At 41.0% G+C, this 26,174-nt stretch overlaps 1 protein-coding gene across 3 annotated transcripts in view; it reads left to right on the top strand.

Annotated features, from left to right (window-relative positions):
* GPCPD1 (glycerophosphocholine phosphodiesterase 1) overlaps positions 1–26,174 on the top strand; it is a 75,471-nt gene that overhangs the window by 12,726 nt on the left and 36,571 nt on the right. For all 3 annotated transcript variants that reach the window (XM_014595015.3, XM_006264901.4, XM_019500771.2), the window contains exons 3-7: positions 10,285–10,381; positions 11,883–11,967; positions 20,560–20,635; positions 22,730–22,771; positions 24,681–24,804. In XM_014595015.3, the coding sequence (XP_014450501.1) occupies positions 10,285–10,381; positions 11,883–11,967; positions 20,560–20,635; positions 22,730–22,771; positions 24,681–24,804 (424 nt within the window). The remainder of the gene's footprint in view (positions 1–10,284; positions 10,382–11,882; positions 11,968–20,559; positions 20,636–22,729; positions 22,772–24,680; positions 24,805–26,174) is intronic.

Genomic DNA, 26,174 nt, shown 5'->3' on the forward strand with positions numbered 1-26,174 from the left:
GCTTCAGACGACTCTGCTGGTAAACTCTTGTTTAATACTGTTCATATAAGAAATTTGTCTTAATGCCATGTTAGTGATTACCCTGAAACATGGGGGTTTATTCTTATGATTTTATTTCCAGCTAATATAACTATAGCTCTTTGATATTTATATTAGTGAAAATTCTTTTGAATTTTATGAAGCATTTAGCCTTAGTAGACATGTCTAAATTGCAGACTTACTGTGATATACAGTGGTGTGCTCAAACATAATTACTACCTTTTTAGTTTGGGGGGGGGGGGTGTGTGTGTGTGTGTGTGTGTGTGTGTGTGTGAGAGAGAGAGAGACAGGCTTTGAGGTAGCCATGCAATAATAGGACCTTGCGGGTTAGATTCCACCGGGCTAATTATACATGTACGAAGTCATTCTTTTTGTCAGTTTTAAATCTTTTCTCCTGAATGTCTCCTGACCCTTGGGAAGAGGTAATAGGAGCACCTAAGTATCATTATAATTGTTTTTATGATTTAAGCCATTAATTATTTTGTGAACCTCTATCACTTGTAGTTTAATCATCTTAATGATTAGTGATATTAATCAAAGTGTTTTGAGTTTCTCATGCAGAAATCCATGCCTTTTAAGTCCCTTTCTATATCTACACTAGTACTTTTGAAGTAGGGGATGTGACCTGAATTTGGTATTCAAACAGGGCATACCATTGACTTCAATAGAATTATAATACTTAGTTCCTCTAAAGAACATTCAGTATATGATACTAAGGCTTCTTTTTGACATGTGTAGTGCAAAGAAGCAATTAAATATGCTTTCTGTAGTAACCTCCAGCTTCTGTTCAGAAAGGCTCCAGTTGAGAATCCAGCAATGTATGTAGATACTTCAGATTATTCCCTCTAAAGTGCATTATGTTGAATTGCACACTGAATTTCATGCTCCTGCCTTCCATCTGTTCACATCCTGATGTTTCTTTCTCCAATATTTCACTAATTACTGCTATCTGTAACATAAAACCCAAGGAACAGTGTAGCCGCCGGGCCTCATACATCTTGCCTCGGGCTTCCTTGCTCCGAGTGCTCACTGGTACTCGGCTTGCTGTCGCAGGTGGCCTTCTGGGAGGTCTTTCCACGCGCTGCAGTCTGCCCTTTCTCGCCTGCCACGACTTGGATCTTTCAGCGGGTGGGGCTTCATGTAGTGCGGTTACCCTCGTCAGACACCTACGTCGTAGATGTCTTCTGCGAGGCTCGTCCTCCCCTGCACCTCGCCCTTACCCAGCCCGGCGGATCTTGGCTGTTTCTGTGGGTGCTCGAATGATTCCCCAGATACTCAAATAACAAGCTCACCCCTCGTTCCCACTCCCTGCTGTCGCGCACCTAGCCCCTTCTAACCCAGGGAAACACAAAAGGAACCTTTCAAACTCAACTAAAACTCTATGGGCTTAATGAGAGGCGTAACCCTGCCCCTGTTAGGCTTCCTAGTGGAGCCAGTAGCCTCTCTGCTCCTCTGCTTAACAACCGGGTCACACGCTCGTGGCTCGGTTCAATAGCCCTCTCTTTCTCTGTCTGACTCCCGCCACTTCTTGCCAGGTATCTCCCAGGGCGACCCTCTCTCCGGGTCTCCCCTGGCCCGCAGCCCTCTCTCCGGGTCTCCCCTGGCCCGCAGCCCTCTCTCCGGGTCTCCCCTGGCCCGCAGCCCTCTCTCCGGGTCTCCCCTGGCCCGCAGCCCTCTCTCCGGGTCTCCCCTGGCCCGCAGCCCTCTCTCCGGGTCTCCCCTGGCCCGCAGCCCTCTCTCCGGGTCTCCCCTGGCCCGCAGCCCTCTCTCCGGGTCTCCCCTGGCCCGCAGCCCTCTCTCCGGGTCTCCCCTGGCCCGCAGCCCTCTCTCCGGGTCTCCCCTGGCCCGCAGCCCTCTCTCCGGGTCTCCCCTGGCCCGCAGCCCTCTCTCCGGGTCTCCCCTGGCCCGCAGCCCTCTCTCCGGGTCTCCCCTGGCCCGCAGCCCTCTCTCCGGGTCTCCCCTGGCCCGCAGCCTTTTCTCTGGGTCCTCCTCGGACCGCAGCCCTCTCTCCGGGTCTTCCTCGGTCCGCTGACCCCTCCGCGCCGCCGAGGCTCTTACTGCTCTCTCTCCCAGCTCACCCGCCACTGTCGCACTGTCCTCTGGCATTGGCTCGTCCCCGGGCTTCTTTAATTCTCTGCGGCAAGCGCCGGCTGTAAGCTCCGGCGTTCTGTGCCTGCAGCTGACTCCACCGGCCAGGCTCCCTCCCAGCAGCCACGCGTGCGACTCGCTCCTCTCTGCCGCCGGCCCTTTTATCACTGCCGGCCGGCGATTAGGAGTGACGTCACCTGCCAACCGCAGGTGACTTAAGCCGTTGTCCAGGCCACGTGCGAGCTTCTCCGGCCATCCCTGCTCTTCCTCGCGTCCTGCAGTGAGTAAGTTATTTTATTTATTTATTTATTTTCTCCATTCCGCCCCCTGCCTCTGGCTCTGGGGCTCCCTCCGTGGGCTCGGGAGTCTCCCCGGTCTTTCTCTGCCTGTGACAAACAGTAAGAATAGAAGGGAAGTTATTACAAATTCTAAAGTATTACCACACTAGGAAGGTCTTATTTAAAAACAATATTTTGTACAGTGTTAAAGGGTTTATCTCCAAGTCATGTTTCCATGGACTGCCACCTTGATGGGGTGGAGAGGCTTGCATATACTGATAACCCGAAGAGCAACAGCAACAGGCATCTTGTACTCTTGGTAGGGTCACCCATGGTGGTAAGGTCAAAGGTGAAGTACCAGACAAAGAGCAGTCCAACATAATGCAAGACCTCGGTGGGTGGAGCAGGCAGATGCAGAAGGAATACTTCTCAGTGGCTGTGAAGGTAGATGAAGGCTGCAGTGGAAGAGTAACCCCAGTTGTCTTGGACCTCCTTGCCACCAGGTACAGGTTTCTCCTCCGCCAAAATCCATGCGGTTGCTGAGGCACAATGGCCTCCTCTCATAAAACAAGTCATGCACAGGCTTCTCCCACTGATCCAGCATCTACTACAATAACCAATAAGAATACCATAACTTCTACAAAGTCCTGCAGCAGTGGACCATAAGGGACAGGCAGAGTGCTCGCCAGGAGTCCCTAGTCACAGATTGATGCATAGGCAGCGGTCATGTGGTGGTTTCCTCACCCTTGGTACGGGACAAAAGGGTAATTCGACAGCTGTGATCGTGACTGAGTAGTCCCTTTTAGGAACCCCTCTGTTCACCCCATGTGGCGTGGGGGCTAAAAAAAGGTGCCCTAAACATAGGTTGTCCCACTTTATCTTATCTGACTGGATAACTGCTTCCAGGGGGATCACTAATTTCCATCAAACACAAAAATTGATTTTGCATCCTTGAATGTAAGAAACCTACTAGACAACCTGAATAGCTATTGTAGCCTGAGAACTCTCATGATAAGACATCAATATCACTGCTTTCAGTGACACCAGACATGCAGACAAGGGCCAACTGAGGGAGGGGGAGGATGGTTATACACATTCTTCTGGAAAGGAAAACCTGCAAATGACAGGCGAATACATGACGTTGGTTTCACCATTAAGAACCAGATTGTCAGCCAAATGACTGAATTGCCTGTTGGCATTAACAAGCACCTCATTACTCTCCACCTCCAACTGACCAACAGTTCATTTGCTACCCTCATCAGTGCATGTGCCCCAACACTCATTGCCAAGGAAGAACAGTTCTGTGCTGACCTTGATGAAATCCTGACCACCATCCTGAAAGAGGACAGGATCATCTTCCTTGGAGACTTCAGTGTGAGAGTTGGCTGGGACTTTAACATGTGGAGGGGCACCTTTGGGAAGGAAGGAGTGGACAAGGCTAATTCCAATGGCATTCTCTTACCCAGTAAATGTGCAGAGCATGATCTTATTATTACTAATACTATCTTCAAACAATGTGATAGGTACAAAGCAACAGGGCAACAACACCCCTGCTTGAAACAATGGTACGTTCTTGACTATGTTATTGTAAGAGCGTGTGATCTCAAAGACTTCCATATCACATATGTTATGAGAAGAGCTGATAACTGCTGGACCAGTCATGTCCATCAGGGTTGTATTGAAACATGGAAAAGCAACGCAGATCAGTCCAAATATGTACAGCATCAAATGCCTTTAGACCCCTAGCAACTGTGAAGTCCTCCAAACACATCTCAGTAAGAAACTCACGAATTTTAGTACTGAAAAGAGTAACACTTGTTGAGGAAAATTGGTAAACTCTGAAAGAGACCATCCATGAGGCTTTCATGGAATTAATTAGCTCTATCACCTGATGCTATCAGGACTAGTTTGATGAAAACAGTGTTGAGATCAAAGCCCTTCTCAATCAGAAGAGAGAAGCTTTCTGTGACTGGCAAAACCATCCTATGTCCAGTCAGAAGCAGGGAACTTTTTGAGGCTGAAGGCTGAAGCCCGAAGCCCAGAGGAAGATTTAAGAAATCAAGAACAAATGGTGGGAAGAGAGGGCGAAAGAAATTTAACAATTTGTTGACCATCAGGACATGCTTATCATACTTCTTCAGTGCAGTCGAGTTTGTATACGGACCAGTCTTGCGGACTCACCCTGCTTAGATTTGAAGATTGCAGTACACTCCTCAAAGACAATGAGTCCATCAAAAACCACTGGAAGAAGCACTACCAAAAGCTCCTGAACTGAGAATTGACAGTGACTGATGAAATTATCAAATCCATCCACAGCATCCAGTAAGGGAAGCACTTGCCAGTCCACCAGGTGATAAAACAGATGCAGAACAACAAAGCATCTGACCCCGATGGCATACCAGCTGAGGTCTTCAAAGTTGGTGGGGAAACTATGACCAACTCCACAGACTGTTTTTTAAAATCTGGAACACTAAGGAAATTACTGCTGACTTAAGGAATGCCAATACTGTCACCATTTAAAAATGGGAGATAAGTCTGACTGTAGAAACTATTGAGGTGTATTGCCCTCCTTTCCATTGCTGGGAAGATACTAGCTAAAGTTCTGCTTAACCAGCTGCTCCTTCTTGCTGAGGAAATCCTTCCCGAGTCTCAAAGTGGCTTCAGACCATCAAGAGGCATCATGGACATGATTTTTGTGACCTGGTAGATTCAGGAAAAATGAATCTACCACCACCCGGAACCAAAGTCTTTGACTGATAACCGTGAGGCTCTATGGGAAGATCATATCAAAGTTTGGCTGCCCAGTGAAATTTATCACCATGATAAGACTCCTTCATGATCAGATGAATGCCTCCATCCTATGCAGTGGCTCCACTACAGACCCCTTTGCCATTTGAACTGGTGTCAAGCAGGGCTGTTGGATTGCACCAGTTGTTGTTTTTTTCATCTTTCAGTCACCAAGATGCTCATCTGTGACATTGCACATACTGAGGAGCACCTACAAACAGCCCTTGACTGCTTCTGTCAAATATACCAGTACCTGGGACTGACCCTTAACATTAGAAAAAACAACAGGGCTTCACCAGCCTGTTCCAGACCAATTAGCGTCCTCGACAGAGATCCTCATTTAATGGCTAGAGGCTGGAGAATGTTGAGCACTCTGCATACCTCAGCAGCCATCTCTCAAAGAAGGCCAGCATGGACAAGAAGATCCAGTATAGGATCCAATGGGCCAGCTCTGCCTTTGGAAGACTGAATTGTCATGTGTTCAGTGATCACAACATCAGGACTCGAACAAAGCTCCTATTATATAAGGTTGTGGTAATCTCAACTCTCCTCTATATGGCTGTGAAGCTTGGGCAACCTAGAGGGACTGCCTGCAAAGCCTGGAACACCTTCAGCAGTGCTACCTCTGGAAGACCCTTGGCATAAAGTAGAAGGATCATTGCACAAATGCCAGTGTCCTTACTGATGCTAACACCACCAGCATAGAAGCATTGATTATTCAACATCAGCTGCAGTAGAGAAGGCATTGTGTGCACATGCCTGATGTACGTTTACCAACAAGTGTTACACTCCCAACTCAGCCAAGGACATGCAGGGGTCAGAGAAAATGCTTCAAAGACACTCTCAAGGCAAACATTAAGAAGTGTAACATTACAAATTGGGAAAAACTAGTTTGGGACAGGGCTATGTGGTGATGCTCTGTGAGAGAAGGTACGTCTTTGAGGAAAAGACTTAGAAATCTGCTGTTCATCCCTCCCTTTAACTACCACCTGTGGCACCAGCCAAAAAGTCTGTGGCTCTAGGATCGGCTTTAGCCATCAACAGACTCAGCTTACAACCCTTTACTTGACCCATGGGAGTGATCATTGCCACCACTGCCAATAACTTAGCCCTTTCTAATGTGGATTTCGAACAGATTTATATTAATGACTTAAATCTTGTATTGCTACTGTGAAATAGTAAAATGTTGTTTGTAATTTAAATTCTCTGTTAGCAAAGAGGTGAAATGTCTTTTTAAGAGAATCTCTAGGCTCTGGGTTAAAGTAAGAGGGTGGGAAGGAAGGGTATTGGGAATTGCTATGCTGTTTCCTCTGCTAAAATGAGGGGAAAATACCCTCTTTGGCTTGAGGGAGCTCATCTCCTTTCCCATTCTGAGCTTGATGAATGAAGGTTCACTAGAACGTGGAGTGGGAGAAACAGGTACTTGACTAAGGAGTATCTTGAGCTCTCAACTTCCCTACTTCTGTTGGTGGAAGAGTAGTTGCAGTACCTGATACTGGACAGACAGTTTCACCTGTGTGTTTTCTTCATGGGAAGTCTTCTCTCCTCTTGGGTATGCATCTTCTGAGGGGAAAGGTGGATACAAATTTTGGATGAAGTGGATCCACTGGTTTTCAGCAACTTATTTTCTCCGTTCTAGTCAACTTCAAGTGGTGGCATGCACCGAAATGGGAATGCGAATGAAGCACAATTCCAAAGACTTCATATGTGCCTGAATACCTTATTTACTCAAATCTAAGACAAAGTTTTTCCCATTCCAGTTAGTGTGGGGGGGAGGGAAGGAGCTCCTCATCTTAGATTTTTATACAAAGCAGAGGTGTGGGGAAGGAGACTGCTGTGGCTCTGACTCTGGCCCTGAGTTTGAATTGGGGAGAGTCAGGCCCGCAGCAGCCTCCTTCCTTTCCCTTTGTTTGACCTCTGCAGATTACCTCCCCACCCCCTTTTCCTCCCTTCCCTCTTACTGTTAGGCACAGCTCAGGTATGGGTTAGGCTGGATTTCCTCCTGAGCATGGAGTACAGAGAAACTCCATCCCTGCCCAGCCAATCAGCAGCACTGCCGCTGCTTCATGGCCTGGCAAGGGTTGTGCTTCCATGTGCTGTGCTCAGTGACTCGGCAGGGAACGGAGCCTAAGCAGTGCCTGACAGTGATGTTCTTGGGAGTGTGGGGAAGAGGCAGAGACTGGGAGTTGGGAGGCGGGGGAAGGAGGCAAAGACTGTGGGGAGTTAGTATGGAGGGAAGGAGCAGAAACTGTGGGGAGTAGGTGCATAGGGACAGAGAATGTAGGAAGCTGGGGGTGGGGGGTGCAAGTGGCAGGGGGGTAGCAAGGCTACAGGGGAGGAAGTTGGTGGGACAGAGGGCAAAGGGGCTACCTGACCCCATCGGCCACTGTTTTCTCTGCTATAGCAGTTGGGGTTGGGGGGAGCAAATTTAAGACAACCCTCCAATAATTGCATTCTATACCTGGAAAGCTATAACACATTTATAAATTGTCCATATATAGAATCTAATTATGGGGGTGGGGGTCATCTTAAATTCAAGTAAATACGGTAATTGAATTATGTTGGCTGTCAGTCTGATGCCTGAAAATATGATTTGCTTCTAGTTATGCTTTTTCTCTTGTGTATATAAACTCTTGGGTACTATTGTGAATGGACATAACATAAAATAAGAACTGGAGAAAGACAGCTCTCTTGTTCCTGTTTCATGCAGTCACAACAGTCTGACAAAACACTTTGACATGGAGATCTATGAATTCAGCCACCAAAATTAAAACAGAACTGGAGAGAACCTCCTGGGGCAGCATGTCCATCCTCCTCCTATTGCAGTTTGGTAGTTTCTTCTCACATTTTGATCAACTTTAACCATTGGCTTTGTCACTGATTGTGCCAGCCTGTGCGCTAGAAATCCTGCTTTCTAGTAGCATATTCCAAAAACAATCATGTTACATTTTCTCTTAAATTGTTTTTCCTACAGCTTAAAATAGATATAAGATATGAGAGAGTGAACCAATTGTAAATCCACCCTAGAACTGTTCCTAAGGTTTTAGAAAAAGTAGAAAGAGGAGGGTACTATCACATATTGGTCTTGTGTAATATTTTCATTACTAATCTGAAGGATGGGTTTGAGTGTACACTTAACGAATAGCAGATAACACCAAGTTGTATGGAGTGTGCACTTAACAGATAGCTGATAACACCAGACACTAGAGGGTAGGGCTAGGATTCAAAACAATCTGGGTAAAGTGGAGAACTGGTCCAGAATCAATTGGATGAAATTCAACAAGGACAAGTGCAAATTCCTCCACTTAGGATGGGCTAATTGCATGCCCAAATACAGACTGAGAAATAATTGGCTAGGCTCCAGAACTGCAGAGATGAACCAGGGAGTTACAATAGACCAGAAACAAGAGTATGAGCTCCTGTTTATTTAACAAACAAAAAAAAGCAACAGCATACTGGTTTGCTTCCCCAACAGAGGAAATTTAGGTTAAAGATTCTCACTAGAGAGGTAGTGGAATCTCCATGCTTGTAAATTTTCAAGAGCAGGTTATGGTAATCTTAGAATGATGTTGTATCTGTGACGGTCCAGGAATTAGACAGGAGGCAAGGATCTTGGGGGATGATATCTTTTAATTAACCATCTGTATTGTTGGTATAAAGTTAGTAAATTTTTAAATAAGAACCATTCTTCTTCAGGTTGCTTTAAGAGCAGACTTAGCTAGACAGTTGACTGGGATGGGTTAGTCAAAGACAATCCTGTCTTGACTGAAGAGCTTCCCTAGATGACCTCATGAGGTCATTTCTAGCTGTGCTTTTCTATGATTCCATCTGGGGAAAAACTCATTTGAGTTCATCGTGAAGAACTAATTAATCCTTAATTAAATTGGTCTATATGAAAAGCCTGGAAAAATCCTGCAAATAAGGGAAGCTGTACTGAGCAAAGTAATATCAGTTCAGGTGCATTACGTATGTGCGTTTCTCTCGTGCCTTTTATCTGAGGTTCTTCTAGCATTTTACAAACACTAAGTAAACTTTACAGCAACCTAGATATCATTATCACTGTCTTTTAAATATAGCCCTGGCGAGCTGTATCTTTCTGAGTGATAAGTATTTAATTTACTGATTCCTACCAGGTTTAGAAAATAAAGAAACCAGGAAGAATATAAAATTCATGCAAACAGTAAATTCAAGAGGCAGGATTTGACTGTCCAGTTTTAGAAATAGAACCCAGGTTTTATCTAATAGTACTGTGGAAAAAAGCTGTGGTGTCTTTTTAATGTGTACATGTGACAGATCAGTACTTTTCAGCTTGCTTCTCAGTGCATTGGGCCTCACTTTTAAATGCTCTAATACAGCATTAGGCAACCTTTGCCAGCTGCAGGCCAGAATGATCCACCTGGGTTCAGAGGCAGATAGGTGACACAAACTGAGAGGCTGCTTTAAAACACAAAGATTAGTTATTACTTATTGGTAGGTATTTTTAAGGAAATCTGGGGCACTGCTCAGGAGGGCACCAAAAGGCACCAAAATACAAGTTTGCCCAGGGCACTGCACGCATGCACATGTGAGTAGCCTGCGTTCACAGCAGCTCTCCCTCTATCCCAGGCAGCAAGAGCAGCATCCAGCTCAGTCCACCCTGCTGCCAGCTGCTGCTCAGGAGGAGTCAGGCTGGGCAGAGCAGGAAGAGTGGTGCCAAACCCGGACTTTTGGTTCCATTTTCACCAATTGGCTGGGATGGCCTACAAAATCTGGGACTGTCCCAGCCAAACTGAGACACATGGTTACCCTACTTACTGGGCATAAAGTCTGCTTAAGAAAACGTAAACCATTTTAAATGTGTGTTAAGAAAACTGACCTGGTATTAAGAACCTTGCCCTGGAAATCTACCTGTCCTCTTTCCGGATGTGTTGGAACAGCATTGTTGCTGGAGAATTTGGCATGGTAGTCTTATGGTAAAATGTTTGAAACTGAATCAGTGAGTGCTGAATGGGTGGTTTTATTTATCATGAAAATTAAGGTTTTAAATCCTTTGAAGTACGATCTATACTTTCTAATGAAAGATGAGCCTTAGTAACGATGATTCTGTTTTTAGGAGAGGTTATAGCAGTGTGTGGGAGCTGCAACTCTTTGGGCAACTGGAATCCTCAGCTTGCAGTAATTCTTCATCCAGATGTTTATGCTGATGGGTGGTAAGTTTTTAAGGATACTGATCTAATGTTCATTCTGACCCTGGACTCAAACTCTAAAAACTACATACACTATTTATAAAATTCCCTAGAATTTTGATCTGAGTTGCCTAAATGTTTGCCTAACATTTTTAAACACAAGATGTCTGCTGAAGTAATTAGAATATGGTGGAGATGTAACTAAAGTAATACATGTCCTTTTTTAGTTTTGAATGATGCCATCAGCTAAAATAAGGCAATAGCATTTCTCAGGATAATATTTGCCAAAACTTATTTTATAATAGTGCTGTTAAGGGTCATTGGGGGGGTTTAGGTTGTAGCTGTGTTGGTCTAAGGATATAGGCAGACAAGGTTCCTTGGATGAATTTGATATCTTTTATTAGACCAACCCAAATGGTTGGAGAATAGTTATTAAGCAAACTTTCGGGTTAAGGGTCATTGACACTAAAACATAGTTAATAAGTATTGTATTATAAAATCTTCCAGGTACTTGCATTCTCTTTCTAAATCTGTATAGTACTGCATTGTTAAGGTTTGTTATAAAATCTCCATTCACAGTTAATTTGATTCATTAACATAATTCACTTAGTATGTAAATAAAATAGTGGAACATTTAGGATATTTCTTCAATAATACTCTGTCTATGTAATGCAGAGGGTCAGGGCTTATGGGATCTTTTTCTAACTCTGACATTGATTTCTGTGTGAACTTGAGACAGGTCATTTAACCTTTTTTCATCTCATTTTCCATTTGTTAAAAGACTCTGAGAATTCTTGCATTTTGTAAAGCTCTTGAGATATACAGATGAAAAATACAGTATAAATGCTAAGTATGTACTTTATCCAAGTTTTCCCTAAGTTGATTAAGACAGCTTTTTTGTATAACTACAGCAAGGCATATTTTCAGATCTCTGCATGCATGCATGGAGAAATGCATGCATGTCTGATTGCAATTAAACTGCAGACTTGCTTTTTTTATGTAAAGGCTGACAGTGCTGCATGCATGGGTTAGAGCAGCGTTCTCAGTGTCGTATCTTTTTGAATGGCTTAGTGCAGCATTGATAGTGAATGGCTGTAGCAGTAACAAGTTTGCCGTACCTTAATTTTGATATTGCAACATTTCTTTTACGTCGCAAACTATTTTAAAATATCTTTACATAAACTCACATATTCTCTACAAGATGCAAGAATGCTGGTGTATTTGCATATCTGTATTTGTTTTCCATTCTGTCCAGGATGACTTACTGAATTGACTTAACTATATCCAACATTTAAAAAAAACTGACAAAAGAAAATGGCATTAGTAAGACTGTCATTTCCAAATAAGTGTGTTTTTGCTTGCTTTCCTAAAGCTTAATGTTGTCTTAAGTGTAGCAACTTTTTCAGGTTTTTTTTAAGTATACATTAGGCTGAAATCTAGATTTGGATCTATATTAAAAAAAAAACAAAACAAAAAACTTCAGAAAAATGAATGTAATAAAACATTTTAAACTCTTCTTCCACAGCATATTATGGAAAGCTACAGTAGAACTTACTAGAGGAGATGCTATTCAGTATCGATATTTTAAAGGGTGCTTCTTAGAGCCTAAGGTATGTATGATATTTTTTTTAAGTTAGATAGCCTTTAACTTAATGATGTTTTTCAATTTAACTTGTCAGGAATGTATTTTTACTCCAGTTAAAAATGTTAGGTTTGTACTATGTGAAAACTTAATTTTTTGGGGGGAAAGCACGCAAAATAATCCTTAAAGTCTGTGACATACTGCTGTTATATCTGAAGTGTATTTAGTATAGCCCATTCTATTTCCTCTTTCAGAATTACTGTCTTTTTATTTTTTCAGTAACGTTAAAATACATGAGGATAGTGTAGAGCTTAAATAACACATTAAATTCTTTATTACTTACGGTCTGGAAAGATAAAAATGATCTAGTTACTTAACACATAATTTAAAAAGGACAAGAGTATTTCAGTATGTTAATGTAAACTTAATAAACATGTTGAAATTCTGCTTACCCCATTCGTTGTTTTTATATTAAGAATGTTTTGTCCAAAAAGTCAAGTATTAACTGCCTTTTGGCTTATGCAGTTAATGAACATTTACCACTTCCAGTTGTACTGTTATGCAGAGCTTTTTATACAGGTGTTTGCATAAATTAAAAAGGCATATAGTTTTTGGTTTGATTCATATTGAACCTGCCAGTGAAGGTTTAGAAGGCAGAAAGCCCATTTCTAGATTGGTAGAAACTCTGCTGGGGTTCAAAAGAAGCTCCCCTTGGGTTAGGAACAAGAGGGTTCCAAAAATGCATATGAATATATAATCATGGCAGGAGCATGAGCCAGGTCCTCCTTTAGATGCATTTCCTAGCAGCCTCTAACACTGAAGAGAAATGACTCAGATCCATCTAGTTATCTCTTTGCACTTGCTAATTCTATAAATATACAGTAACTAAATTTAGGGATGTGCGAAGCGGGTTGTATTTGATTTGGATTCGGCCTGAACTGGGGACAGTGATTTGATTCATTGATTCAGATCACTGTCCCTGATTCGATTCGGCTTAACCCGAATCTGAAGATGCTTGGTGGGGAACCCAGAAGTGGACTGGAAGTACTTCCAGTCTACTTCCGGATCTGCCACCAAGTGCTTAGGGGGGGCCCCTTGTGCTGCCGCCCCCCGAGCTCGGTGATCAGCCATGGGGGGACCCCGGGTGCTGCCCTCCCATCCCCCCCCCAGACCCAGGGGGCACCAGTTGCTGAGCCAGGAGGGGCCCCCGCACTCTCCCCGGCAGACCCAGAAATGGACCAGAAGTGCTTCTGGTCCACTTCTGGGTTTGCTGCTTAGTGCCCTGGGTAGCCTCCTGCACTCCTGTGGGGCACTTCATCCGCTCCACCATCGCAGCATTCATGAGTCACCTGGTACCTTGAGGTATGTAGAAAAAACATTTAAAGTTTTGTCTATATCTGAATTGCCATGTCTCTCTGAATTGATTTAGAGGGTTTTGATTCGGAGAGATTAAAGGGTCTCCTGATTCGATTCAGATTCGGGGATTTGACCACCGAATCGGGCCAAATCTCTGCCAAATTAAATTGGGGACCGAAGCTTCGCACAGCCCTAGTAACTGTTCATTCTGGGCCCAGTTCTTCGGTCTTTACATTTATGAGTTCAATGTTAATTTAAATATGTAGAAGGACCACAGACCCAGGCATCCTTGTATCTCTCAAACCCACTGTCAGGGTTAAATAGGCTGAAAAATTGAGTGGTGTTGGCTTTTTGGGTGGGATTAGAAGATATCTGAGGAGAAATCCTCCAGTAAAATGAGCCCAGTTTACATCTGCTGTGAAAGATACTGCATGTGCTATTTTTAGGTTACAGCGTGTGAAATCAGGCTAACTTAAACATGCTTAAAAAGTTATTCTGGGGAGTAAGAGAGAAGGGACAATGATGAAAATATCATTATGAAACTTCTGTCAAAGTAGGTTTATTTTAAGGCCTAACAACTCTGGTATTGAATAGTTAAAATGCCCTAATACTTAGAATGTAAGCAACATCAAACTAGAAAAGCACACTTAGCATAAAAGCGAACTAGCGAAAAATTGTTGATAGTCAAACACGTTTTCCCTTGTAATATTTGTAAAAGTTCACAGTGTGTATTGGTGAGTGTGTTTCTTTGAGTAGGTGCTCTGTATTGTGCACGCTCTTTGTACCGTGTGATGCAGAGGCTGCCAAGGTAAGTATAAATTTTATGAAATACCAGAGTAAATAGTTTCTGTAAATAAAAACCCAGGTGAAGTCAGCTCCAGACAGCAAACTCTATAAAATGCACCTAGTTAAACATATGATTTAGGAATTTCTGTACAATACACTTCTTTTTTTTCTAGTTAGAAATATTTTTCTAGTGTCATTTCTAGTTTAATTGCTCATGGATGCAATAAAGTTGAGGGGGCCACTTACAGAACAAAAAATAAGACACACCACAAATGAGGGAGGTATATAGAGAATACTAAGTTGCTGATTGATCTGTTTTAAAAGAACTGTCATTTAACATTCAAATTCAAAACAGCACTTGTAATTATTGGAATTTCTCTTAAGATTTCCTGCTGCTTTACTTGATACTCCTAGTTAATTTCTGCATTAGAGAGGCTTTTGATCTCTACAGCTGCATTAATTTAAAATTGTAGTAAATGTTTGAAAAATCCTTCACTTGTGATTGCACATAAGTAATTATTTTAATGCTATACACCAATCTTTCATCTTCTAAATAAAATAAGGCGTTAGGCTGTTTTTTTCCATAGCATGCATAGTCATTTTATACTGTTATGCTGTAATATTTGAGCCTATATTTATGAGTATACATTAAACAGTGCTAAGAACTGATCCAACTTAAAGTGGTTCATGGTTATCAATCACTTCCATAAACATGCTTTTCTCCGTGTTCTTGAATCAGCAAATCATACTGAAGTTTGTGTGTATGGTGACTCACCTAGAGCTCAGAGACAAAAGCTTAGAGAACTGATATTTTTTTACTTGTGTGGATGAGAAAAACATATTGTAGAAAAAGATGGTAATAACAAACATCCAAAGTTAGGAAGAGGAAACGTTGAAAAACCTTTTCCCTAATTTGTAAATTTTTGTTTTGTGCATTATCTTTTACTTAGCTGAAATATTATACAATGTCAAGATAAGAGATGTTTATATTGAAGCATTTATAAAATACCAATAAGAACAACCCCAAGAAAGTTATTTTGCATTTTATTACCATTGGTTTCCTCTCATAAAATAGAAATAACTATTCATGTGTTTGACAGTTTTCTATGCCAAAGAAATAAAAATTCATGCATGTACATATCATGGAAAAGAGCTTGAATTAATTCCAAACACATTAAAGTTATTCCAAGAAGCATCTTTGTGCATTTTTTTCTCAATACAGTAAATACACATTTTTGCTAAAGCGGTGCATTTACTTGCTTTCTACTTTTTTGTACTAGTTTGGCTTTTATCTCGGAAGCCTGCGATATGTTTCTGAAATTTTCCTCTATTAAGATTTATTTTGCTGCAAGGGTCTTCCCGTTTTTGTTTTATGTAATAGGTTTTCAGTTTGATACTTAAAAAAAAAAAATTCATTTTAGAACATTGTAATGCATGCATGTGTAGGTTCTATATATACATATTCTATAATGTTATATTAATTTAATGAAGTACTTTTAAATAGCTCATTGATGTGAAGATATATTTTATTTATTCTATAAATTTGTGGTCTTTTTCTATACAGTAAATACACATGCACATTTAGGCCCACTTCTTTCTAAAATGCATGCAGGGATTAATCTGTGAGAGGATGTAGTCAAGATTTGAAAATTTACATATGCCCCCCCATTCATTTTTTTTGTTAGAAATACTATTTGATACATTAGTAGTCATAAAGTTTTAATTGATATTTGCATTTATCGTTGCAATTTAAAGGCAAATAAATCTAGTGATATGTAATACACTCAAAAAATTAATCTTAAATTCAGACTTCATAGTTACTGGCAGGACACTTGCAAAATTGTCAGATGACATCCAATAGCAGACAGAAACAATGCCTTAGCTTTTGCTAAATAACTAGCAGTAAGGGAATTCTCTACTGCATCTGTGCTATGGCAGTGTGTTTGTTAAATCATTGCCTGGAACACAAACAGTAAGCAAAAGCTTTAGTAGCCAAATACTGTATTTACTTGGATAGAAGATGATCCTGATTTTAAGACGTCCCTCCAATAATTAGATTCTATATATGGAAAAAGTGTAAATTTGTTATTATTTTCCAGATATAGAATCTAATTATTGGAGGTTTGCCTTGAATTTGTCCCCTTTTCACTGCTGCAGCAGGAAAAAAAATAAATCTGGGGGTCATCTCATATTCAAGTGAATGCAGTAATTTGGGTTAGATACCTTAAATATGTGTTTATGCTCACAATCTAGCTTCAGAAAAATGTCAGCTGACATGCTTGTGTATTGTCTACCACTGTAGTACAAAAATCAAGATCAGTGGAGTGAGAGGTGCAGCCCTCAAAATTGTATGCCAGTCTTCCAAAGCATTCAGCTACTTCATGTTTAGGTAGATCAACATTCTTTGAAATATGCAGTAAAGCTTAAGTTAGTGTCTAAGAAGTGCACTTGGGTCAGGGATCTTTTGGGGCTTGCTGAGGTTCTTAGTGTCTATTATCTATAATGTCGTCTTGGATCAGGACTTTCAGAAATGGTTTACTGCAGTTTTAGTTGTCTATGTAACTGAGGAACTATATTTATAAACCCCCAAGATACTCCTTCCAGCTGATATAATGAGAAATGTGGTACTTTTATTGTTTGCTGTGGTAGCTTAACTACTTTTTATTGTTTTGAAACCTGAAGTTAGTTTCTGGTTGCTTCAATTTGTATCTACTTGAGGCATTATTAAAAAGCTCTATATTTTAATGTCTCCACAAGTGGGTAACACCATTTGGTTAAAGAAAACCCTTTAGATGCTAAGCTTGGTATATTAGATCCACTTTCATTCAGTTTTTGTCCTTGCAAAGCAATTTGTGTAGATACTCTGCATCTGGAAAGAAATAGACTGTTGCAGAGGTTGCTAGTTTACTTGGTGGGAACAGGTATAGGCATCTGCCCTCTTCTGGCTGCCAAAGATTTCAGATGTGAGAATCCAAATTGTTTTACAGCCTGAAGTGTGGCTCTGCTGTAAGAAGACAGGGAAGAAACTTGACTTGCATGTTACTTTCAGTTTACTCTTTGGACAGTTCTATTTTTCCTTTCTCTCTTTTTCTTAGGAAAACATTGTCAAAAGATTAATAGTGCCATACTGCTTCTTTTGTAAATGCATCTGTTTTACCTTTAAATAAGTCAGTGCATATTTATCTAGGAGTAGTGTTTTACAAGTGGGGTACATACAGCTTTGAGGACAGTGTGAAGTTTGAATTGCTTTCAGCCATGCTAAAGAGATCACTAGATTTATTGAACATGTGGTGATCTTTCGATATTTGTGTTTTTTGCATTAACTAATCCAAAACCTAAATAGGTAATACATCCCTGACAACTTCAAGAAAGCCTAGTTGCTGCTAAATTGGTTACCTGCACCATGAAGATTTTAAAATCTTCAGATATGTAATTCATAGAATCATAGAAAGTTATGGTTGAAAGGGACCTCAGGAAGTGATCGAGTTCAACCCCCTGTTCAAAGCAGGCCCATTCCCACCTAGATCATCTCAGTCAAAGCTTTGTCTAGCTGGGTTTTGAAAACTCCCAAGTATGGAGCTTCTACCACCTCTGTGGGTAATTTGTTCCAAGGCTTTACTACCCTCCTAGTGAGAAAATTCTTCTTAACCTAACCTAAACTTCCCTTGCTGCAACTTGAGACCGTTGGCTCCTCGTTCTGCCACCACTGAGAACAGTCTAGCTCAGGGGTGGGCAAAATGTGGGCTGTGTGCTGGATGCAGCCCATGAGACCGTTCTATCCGGCCCCGTGCGGGCCCCTAAAAAATTTAGAAAATTAATATTTATCTGCCCTTGGTTCCTGTCAAAAATGACTGGAACCAAGGGCAGTAGGACCCAGGGGAAGCCTAGCGGCCTTCCACAACAGCAGGGCCTGCCCAGCCCTGCGTGCCCCCCCCCCACACAGCACGTGGCTGCCCTGGTGGCGCAGGAACCTCAGGTAAGTTGTAAGTGGGGGGGGGGAGAGGGGGGGGAAGGCAGGGGAGGACCCTGGGCAGGTAAGGAGCCCGGGGAAAAGTGGCTGGGGCAAAGCTGAGTGCGGGCAGGGAGGAAAGCAGCCCCTCACCCACCCCATGGCTGGCACCCCGTGCTGCAGCTGCTCACAGTTGAGGCTGCCTGTGCCTGCTCTGGACAGCCCCACAGGCTGCAAGCGGCTGCAGGAGGGAGCGCCAGCCATGGGGCGGGGGAGGGTCTGCTTTTCCCTGCGCTCAGCTTTTCATAAATTTCATAGACATTCAGGCTGGAAGAGACCTCAGGTGAGGGGTTGCTCCCCTCCGCCCCCCCCCCGAATCACCTTGTAACCCAGCCCCACTGCCAGTCTGGGCCCCGCGCTGGCTCCAGCCCTGCCCATCGGGGCTGCACATGGCGACAGCAGCTGCAGCCCCCCTGCTTGCCGCACCAGGCAGTGTTTGCCACTGTTGCCTCTGGGCTGCCCACTGCACAAGCTCCGGGCGGGAAGCAGCAGCCAACACTGCCCGGCATGGCAAGCAGGGGGGCCGCAGCTGTGGCCCCCGTTGGGCCAGTCTGGAGCCGGCTTGGAGCCCAGGCTGGCAGCGGGGCCAAGTTATAAGCTGGTGCTGAGTGCGGGGGAAAAGCGGCCCCTCACTCACCCCATGGTCAGCGCCCTGCTCTGTAGCTGCTTGAGGCCAAAATGGGGCTGCCTGTGCCGGCCATGGTGTGGGCAAGGGGCTGCTTTTCCCCACACTCAGCACCAGCTTCTTCCCTGTCAGCGAGCAGGGGGTTGGGGCTGTGCGCTGGCTGCCCCCTGCCTGTACCATGGGGCTGGGGGGCACTGGGTGTGAGTGGGCACGGGAGCCAGCGGGAGCATGAGGCCCACACCGGTGTCCCACGGCCAGTGCTGGGTGGCAGGAGTACAGGGGTCCCAGCCAGCGGGGGTCTGTGGAGCCGGGCCAGCTCCCCCCTCTCCCTGCTGGTGCGGCCCAGCCCGGCTCCACAGATCCCTGCCAGCCTGTGCCCTGCTTTGGTCCATACCTGTGCTGGCCCTGGGACATTGGTCCCAAGATGGTGACCAGGGGACAGGGCACCTGTCAAGGGGCAGGGCTACCTATGTGGCCCTCGACAGCCTGCCAACACTGGGTAAGCGGCCCTCCACCTGGAATAATTGCCCGCCCCTGGTCTAGCTCTATCCCCTTTCACACGCCCCTTCGAGTAGTTGAAGGCTGCTATTCAATCTCTTCTCAGTCTCCTCTTCTCTAGACTAAATAAGCCCAGTTCCCCCAGTCTTTCCTCATAAGTCATTATTGGTATTATTTTCCCACCCCCCATTCCCCAGCTTGTCTAAAATGTCCCTTTCTTATTGGTAAATTGTTTCTGTTAATGTGAAAGTAATTTAGGCAGTGTTCTTGTTTGACTCTGTTCTTCAGAGACAAATTGGTATTGGAGCTTACATTATTTTACAGGAGGTAAGGATGTATGCGGTTTTGGTTTTTGTTTAAATCCAGGGTGATTTTACCAAAAATAAACAAACCAAAAAAACAGATGAATGGTAAGCACTATAGTCAATAGCAGTTTCTGTGGTAAGAGATAACTACCATTCATTGGTAGGGAAGGCAGGTAATTAAAAAAGACAGGAAAATATTTTTGGGCATTGAGGGTTTCAATTCAGTACACATTATCTAGAGACTCTTTGATTCAACAAAATGACGAATTGTATGTCTACAGCTAGTTGGATTCTCTTTAAAAACTCTAAATGAGGGACCATTTTTAAAGTTCTCTTGATTCTCTTCTGCTAGGAACAATTACTGTTCTTAGTACCCAAATGGCTGTCTAGTATAGTGATTAAAACCATGTATTGGCTCACACTGGGCACATCTACACATGCACCAGACTGCGCAGTTGTAACCACTCTTACTGCATAGTCCTGGCACCACATGGGTCATTTCACATAGGCCATCTAGTACAATTGAGATCTTTTTGCTTTACAAACTTTGAATACTAAACTGAACACAGTTTGGGGGAGGAAGGATATCTGTGCAACTTTTCAGTTGCAAAAATGTGTTATGATATTTTAGAGCACTAATTAGCTAGAATTAAAGGAACATATCTCACGTTCTTTTTATGAATAACTTGCAGTACCGATTTAAAAAAAGAAGCCTGTAATGAATTTAGCAACTATTTGCTTTTCTTGTTGGAAGGAGCATGTAATTGTTCAGTGGAGTAGACATAAAATCCTAAGAACTGAATAGTTCTATTCAACTTCTCCACCTACCAGTCGCAATTTGTCACAAATTTGTCATGTGTGACATGATGTATCGGGTAACATTGTTACAAGTCTCGGTGGTAAGAAGTAAGCTTGATCTTTTTTTTTTTTTTCATTCTTCAGTATATAAATTAAGCTTGGAAGTACCCCAGATATCATCGTGGGTAGAAAATCAAATATAACATAAGAAATTATTGCAGACATTTAACTTTTAAATTACAGACTATCGATGGTCCCTGCCAAGTCATAGTTCACAAGTGGGAGACTCATCTACAACCACGATCAATAACCCCTTTAGGTATGGGCATCAACTGCATCTGTTTGAGGCATATGCATAAGATTACTAATATACTGCACATTGGTTTAATGGGATTTGATAACTATTTATAGCTTTAAAATATTTCAATTTAGTATTATTGTTTTACGGGTATAATTTTTTTCTAAATGCATCCTGGACCTTATTCTCAATATTGTAAAAAAAATGCTTACAGTGTTTAAACTTCAATAAAAGATTTAAAAACACAATGGGCTTGAGAATAAAAGACAATAGGATCCTCAAAGTCATCTTATATTGATTTTAAATTGAAGTTGCCAAACTTATTGATTGCTTTTTACCCTTTTGAGACTGAGGATCCATGGGTATGGTTTTCAGATAAGGTGTGGGGAGGGGGAAGGCATGAACTTAACCACTGTTCTTTTTCAGATAAAATTTGCATAATAAACTTTTAAGAGGAAAAACCCAGTAATTGGGGCATCTTTTAAAATAAGTACCAGTAATATCCACCTAAAATAGATCAAGATGTGGGATCTTAGTTAACTGGTTTATCATAGAACTTTTCTTTGGTGTAGGGACAGAAAATATGCATTTTATTTAGTTGTTAATTTTTTTTTTTAAGTTCCCAAGACTTTTCTGAAATCCGGTATTGTTTCTTTTTAAAAATAACTGAACTCATCTTTAGAATGTCTTTTATCAGTCAGATCCTAATTAGCTATAAAATTAGGGGTGTTGGTCTAATAAAAGATATCACATTTATCCAAAGAACCTTGTCTGCCTCTTAGCTATAAGATGGCATTTATTTGCATGTTGTTATATCTATGCTTAAATATCCAAGAATTCCTAACCCAGTATTAGTTTATTCTATATTACACTTATATTGGTTCATTGAGAGAGTGTACGCTTAGTTAGACTTTATATAAAGTTGGGACTAATCATATGTACCACAAGTGATAACTGCATCTTATTAGTGCATATGAATTAGAGCAGTTAAAGACTTCTCTTCCTGCAATAAATATAAATGGTCTTCCTATATAATATATAGTAACTGAATATTCTGGTCTCCACTGGTTATTTAAACTTTAATCCTAATAAATTTGCTTTTGCCTTATTTCTTGATTATTTTCAAGTAATATTTATTTTTTAACCCTATAATTGCTGAAATCATATGTTAAATGCACAGCTTCATTGCCTTTTAAGTTCAGCAGTTAAAAGATAGTCTCTTAATGAGGCAGGCATATTTAGTTCTCTGAAAAGTATCTTAAGTTTTAAATAAAGTATTAAATGTAATAATTAACAGTTAACACCCCAGCAGAAGCTCCCTGGGATGTATTTCTTTAAAAGTTTTGTTGTGGGGAGAATTTAAAGGAAAAAAACACTTTCTTAACCTAATAAAATCTGGATAGTAGAAATCAGGAGAAAGAGAGAAATTTCTCAGACAGCAAAACCTAAGTTAATGCAAAATCTGGCTGTAGTGACAATTGTACTAAAATTTGACTTTTGAAAATAAAAGTTGTTAACATTTTCGGTTTATGATAGTTCACACAATTTATAAAGCTTTCGGCTGTTGTTTGAGGGGGTGAAGTGAAGGTAAAAATACTTTGAAAATCCTCCTCCAGGTAAAGATATGTCAGATTCACAGAATAAGCATTTTTATTCTGACTGACTCTCTTTAAAAACATTTATATGAATGTTATAAATGTTTAACAGAAAAACTTGCTTGTATGCTTTCAAGAAACATAGATATTGTTCAGTGTAGACATCAGCTACACACAACATCAGAAATATTTTAGTCACTAGCAAGGCACTACAGTAGCAAAATAATACAACACACTGGAATGATACAAGCAAAACTACCTGACTCTCTTTCAGATCAGAACACTTCAGTTTGAAGGCCTCACATCAAGCTGAGAAAAACACCATTTTTACAAGAAAACCAAACCATATGTTTTATAAAGGTTGCAATAAACATGCTTATTCTTTGTTGACTTTTCTTCTGTCAGAGATAGTTGTTAGAAATAAAGTGAAAAGGTGGAACTTTTTAATTTGTGTGATTTTTACATAAAATATGAATATTAATTAGTTTCCTTCCTTTTTTCCTCCCCTCTTCAATTCTAGAAAATGAGCTCATTATTGATGATGGAGAGTTTGGGATTCATAGTAAGTAAAACATTCATTGTTCTAAAAAATTCTTATCAGTATTTCTTAATTTTTTTAGAAGCCACATGTTAAATGAAACATATTCAAATATTAAACAGTAATTTAAACATGAGATTTTCTAATGGCTGTTTTCACATGGTACTCCCATTTTTGGAAGGTTACTGCAACTTGTATATGCACTTTAGAGAGAGTTTCTGTTGATCACAGTGTGCTGTAATTTCTCCTTTTGAGGGGGTGGCCTCTGTCTTCCCCATATTCATAACTGCTCATTGAGCATACATGTTATCTGGAGTGCTTGGCATATCTTCAACAAACACAAATTTTACTTTTTACCTTGTGTTAATTATTTAAGGGGAAAAGTCTAATTGTTTCCCTATCCAATCTGTTACAGTTGAATATTTCTGTCAAGGATGTCAATTTTCATTAAACTGGCTGAGAGAGACTATTTTGGAAGAGATTCTGTTTAATCTTTAAATCTGTTTGCCATTAGGCAGTCTGAATGCTACAGATGTTTTTGCCATCCTTAGTTAGTGTCCTATGTATATCCTCTTTATACCTTTTTTCTTAGTAGTGTTTACAAAAGCTTTGAAGATGGATGGATATTCTGTTCTTTATTTTCCTCTCTTGTTTGATTAATGTTAAAGCTTAAGTAGATTTTAAACCCCTGTCACTTCACAGATTCAGCACTGAATCACCATCATTGGTTCCTCTTTTTTTTAATTGTCTTACATATTTTACATTTTTGAAAAAGTTTGTGCTCTGTAACTTGCTTTGAGGTACATTCTTTTTAACATGTATTACCTTAAGTTGAACGTGGGGTTGTTCTTATAGTAAATACACAGATCTGCTTACGTGATTACACATGCAAGCATGAGTACCTCACATATATCATTTCTTTCTTGCGCAAATTTTAGTATAAAATCTCACTTTACAGCTGTTTTAGCATACCCCACCCTTTGCTTGTTGCTCAGTGCCTTGCCCCCCTATAAAATTAACCCAGTTCAGCCCTTCTTTTTGTCACATTTCACATGTTGGTTAAGTTGTTCCAATACATTTTTTCAGTTCTTCTTCACCTTTCTCCCCATCATTGACTCTTAATTGCTTCCCCACAGTTTGTTTCCCTTCACTGCAACACCAAATCTCACTTATTGGCCATAGCTCTTCAAAGCTGCAGGAGCTAGTTCAGCATCTTGTCAGGAAGCTGTTGCTTTGTGCTTCCTGATTATTATAGTTGCATACTGTACCTGTTTCCTTGCAGAGAGGCGGAGGATTCCTGTCTACTCTTAGATCAGCCACAAAAGTCCTTTATCATCTTAAACGCTTGAGTCTCCTGAAGATGAGTTATTTACAGTTGCCCTAGCAAAAATGTTTATTTGATCAGAAAGAGAAAAATTGTTTACCAATTCCAGAACCTTAGTTTAACTGTCTGATTTTTGGATTGTGAGCTCACCCCGGGGCCCAGGCCATTTTTTCTGTCTAGAAATAACCAGGTAGTTGGTGCTACCATAAACAAAAGTGCAAAGTAGTTTTCTTTTTTGGAGCCTTCCCTCCAGTCAGCTTCATATGTGAAGCTGACGAGGATTGCATGTTCCTACGTGTTTCCCTTTGGAAGTGGTGTCATGTAAAGAGACTTGTGTTGACTGCTGTTTATTTGCTACCCAAGATGGTTAGCAGTGAGAAGGACAAAGTTAAGGATGAATCCAATAATTTTGCTGACACATCATCAAATAAGCCCTATTGATGACACTTAATGAAAAGTTTTGGAAGACAATGCCAAAGGGAGCTACAGTTTGTAGAATGAAGAAAATTAGATTTTGGTATTCTCTGTTCAGCTATATTGATTTTGTTTTTGAAGCTCCTTATGATGTTTTATAACTGATACTACTTTTCATCATACTTATTTTGTCAGATGGGGTTGAAACTCTGGATTCTGGATGTCTCACATGTCAGACTGAAATAAGATTACGTCTACATTATTCTGAAAAACCACCTGTCTCAATATCAAAGAAAAAATTTAAAAAATCAAGGTTTAGGTAAGAGCATGTGAATCAAAGTCTGTAATTTATGTTAAAGTTAATTTTTTCTTTCATTTCTAGTATACTGTAGTATTCTTAAACATTTTGGTTAACATAACATTTACAGTTTTAGTTGTAAAAATTTTTTTAGAAGATGCATGATCATATACATATAAGTAATTAAAAGTGATGGTCCTCCATTGAATGCAACAGTGTTTGTTAGCATTAAGGTTCTGTAAGGATCCAACATGTTCTACTGCTACTGATACAACTTTAATACTATGTATTTACAGAGCTGTCTCTATACACTTAAGAGAAAATGCTAATCTTGTCTCAAATACATTTGTTCAGCTCCATAATTTCTTGGGGTCCCTCATAAAATATTCAACTTGGTATTAAATAGGACATTTTTCTTTGCCTAGAAGGGAGAAACTGTATATCCAAACAAAATAACTGTTTCAGAATTAGCTTATTATGATTCACTGGTTTCTTTTCACTTCCCAAAAGTTATTTTACCATTCTACTAAGCTCTTCTCCATATTATTTAAACAAAAAATGACAAAATAAATATTCTAGCACCATATGAAAGAAGGCGGCAAACTGATTGGTTTCCCTGGGAGACAGAGATTTATCTCCTGTTCTCTTAGTATTTTATACTTCTTGCCCTGGAATCATGGAGTCCTTAATTAGTTCTCTGCCCCTTCTACTTCTACTTTCATTTTTCCTTTCTCTCCATCTTCTTCCCTGTTTTTTTTTTTCCAGAGGAAAAAAACAGGAGGAGGAGGGAGACATTTTCTTTAAATAAATAAGACTTAAGGCAGTGGGTGGTACTTCTCCCCTGAAATTGCAAATGCCTAAACCAAAGGGATATTACAACAGTCTCTTAGGCACCTTTACTGTTTCCTTCCCCAACATTAACTATCATTACTATTACTAGCACATTCTGCACAGGAACAGATATTTGTAGTTTGGCCCCCTGTGAGGCTGCAGCCTTGTACTTCTGGACCTCTTCTCTTATCCCTTCAGAAGTTTTGGAGTACTGTTGCTCCCAAACTTTACCCAGCAAACTTATTGTGCTATCCTGTGTGGGCTGCCCTAGTACAGTGTCTTCAATCTTCCTTTCTCACAAAGCAGTGAATGGTCCCTTGAAAGACAAGGTCTGTACTGAGTCTGGTGAGTCAAAGCCTTTTTTTTCTCATTAAATAATTTGGTACCCCTTACTGTCTTCCTGTGGGATAATTGCTGCCAAGTACTTTCAGCAAAAGACCAACTTCCTAGAATCTGTGGCAATAAGATACCATTCCCCACTAACCAAATGCCATGCCTTTCCATAAGGGAGAACACTCCATTCTTTGTGTGGATTTAAGACTTCACCAATGGCCTAGAGT

This window comes from Alligator mississippiensis, chromosome 1 (assembly GCF_030867095.1).
Source record: "Alligator mississippiensis isolate rAllMis1 chromosome 1, rAllMis1, whole genome shotgun sequence".
Taxonomy (NCBI): Eukaryota; Metazoa; Chordata; order Crocodylia; family Alligatoridae; genus Alligator; species Alligator mississippiensis.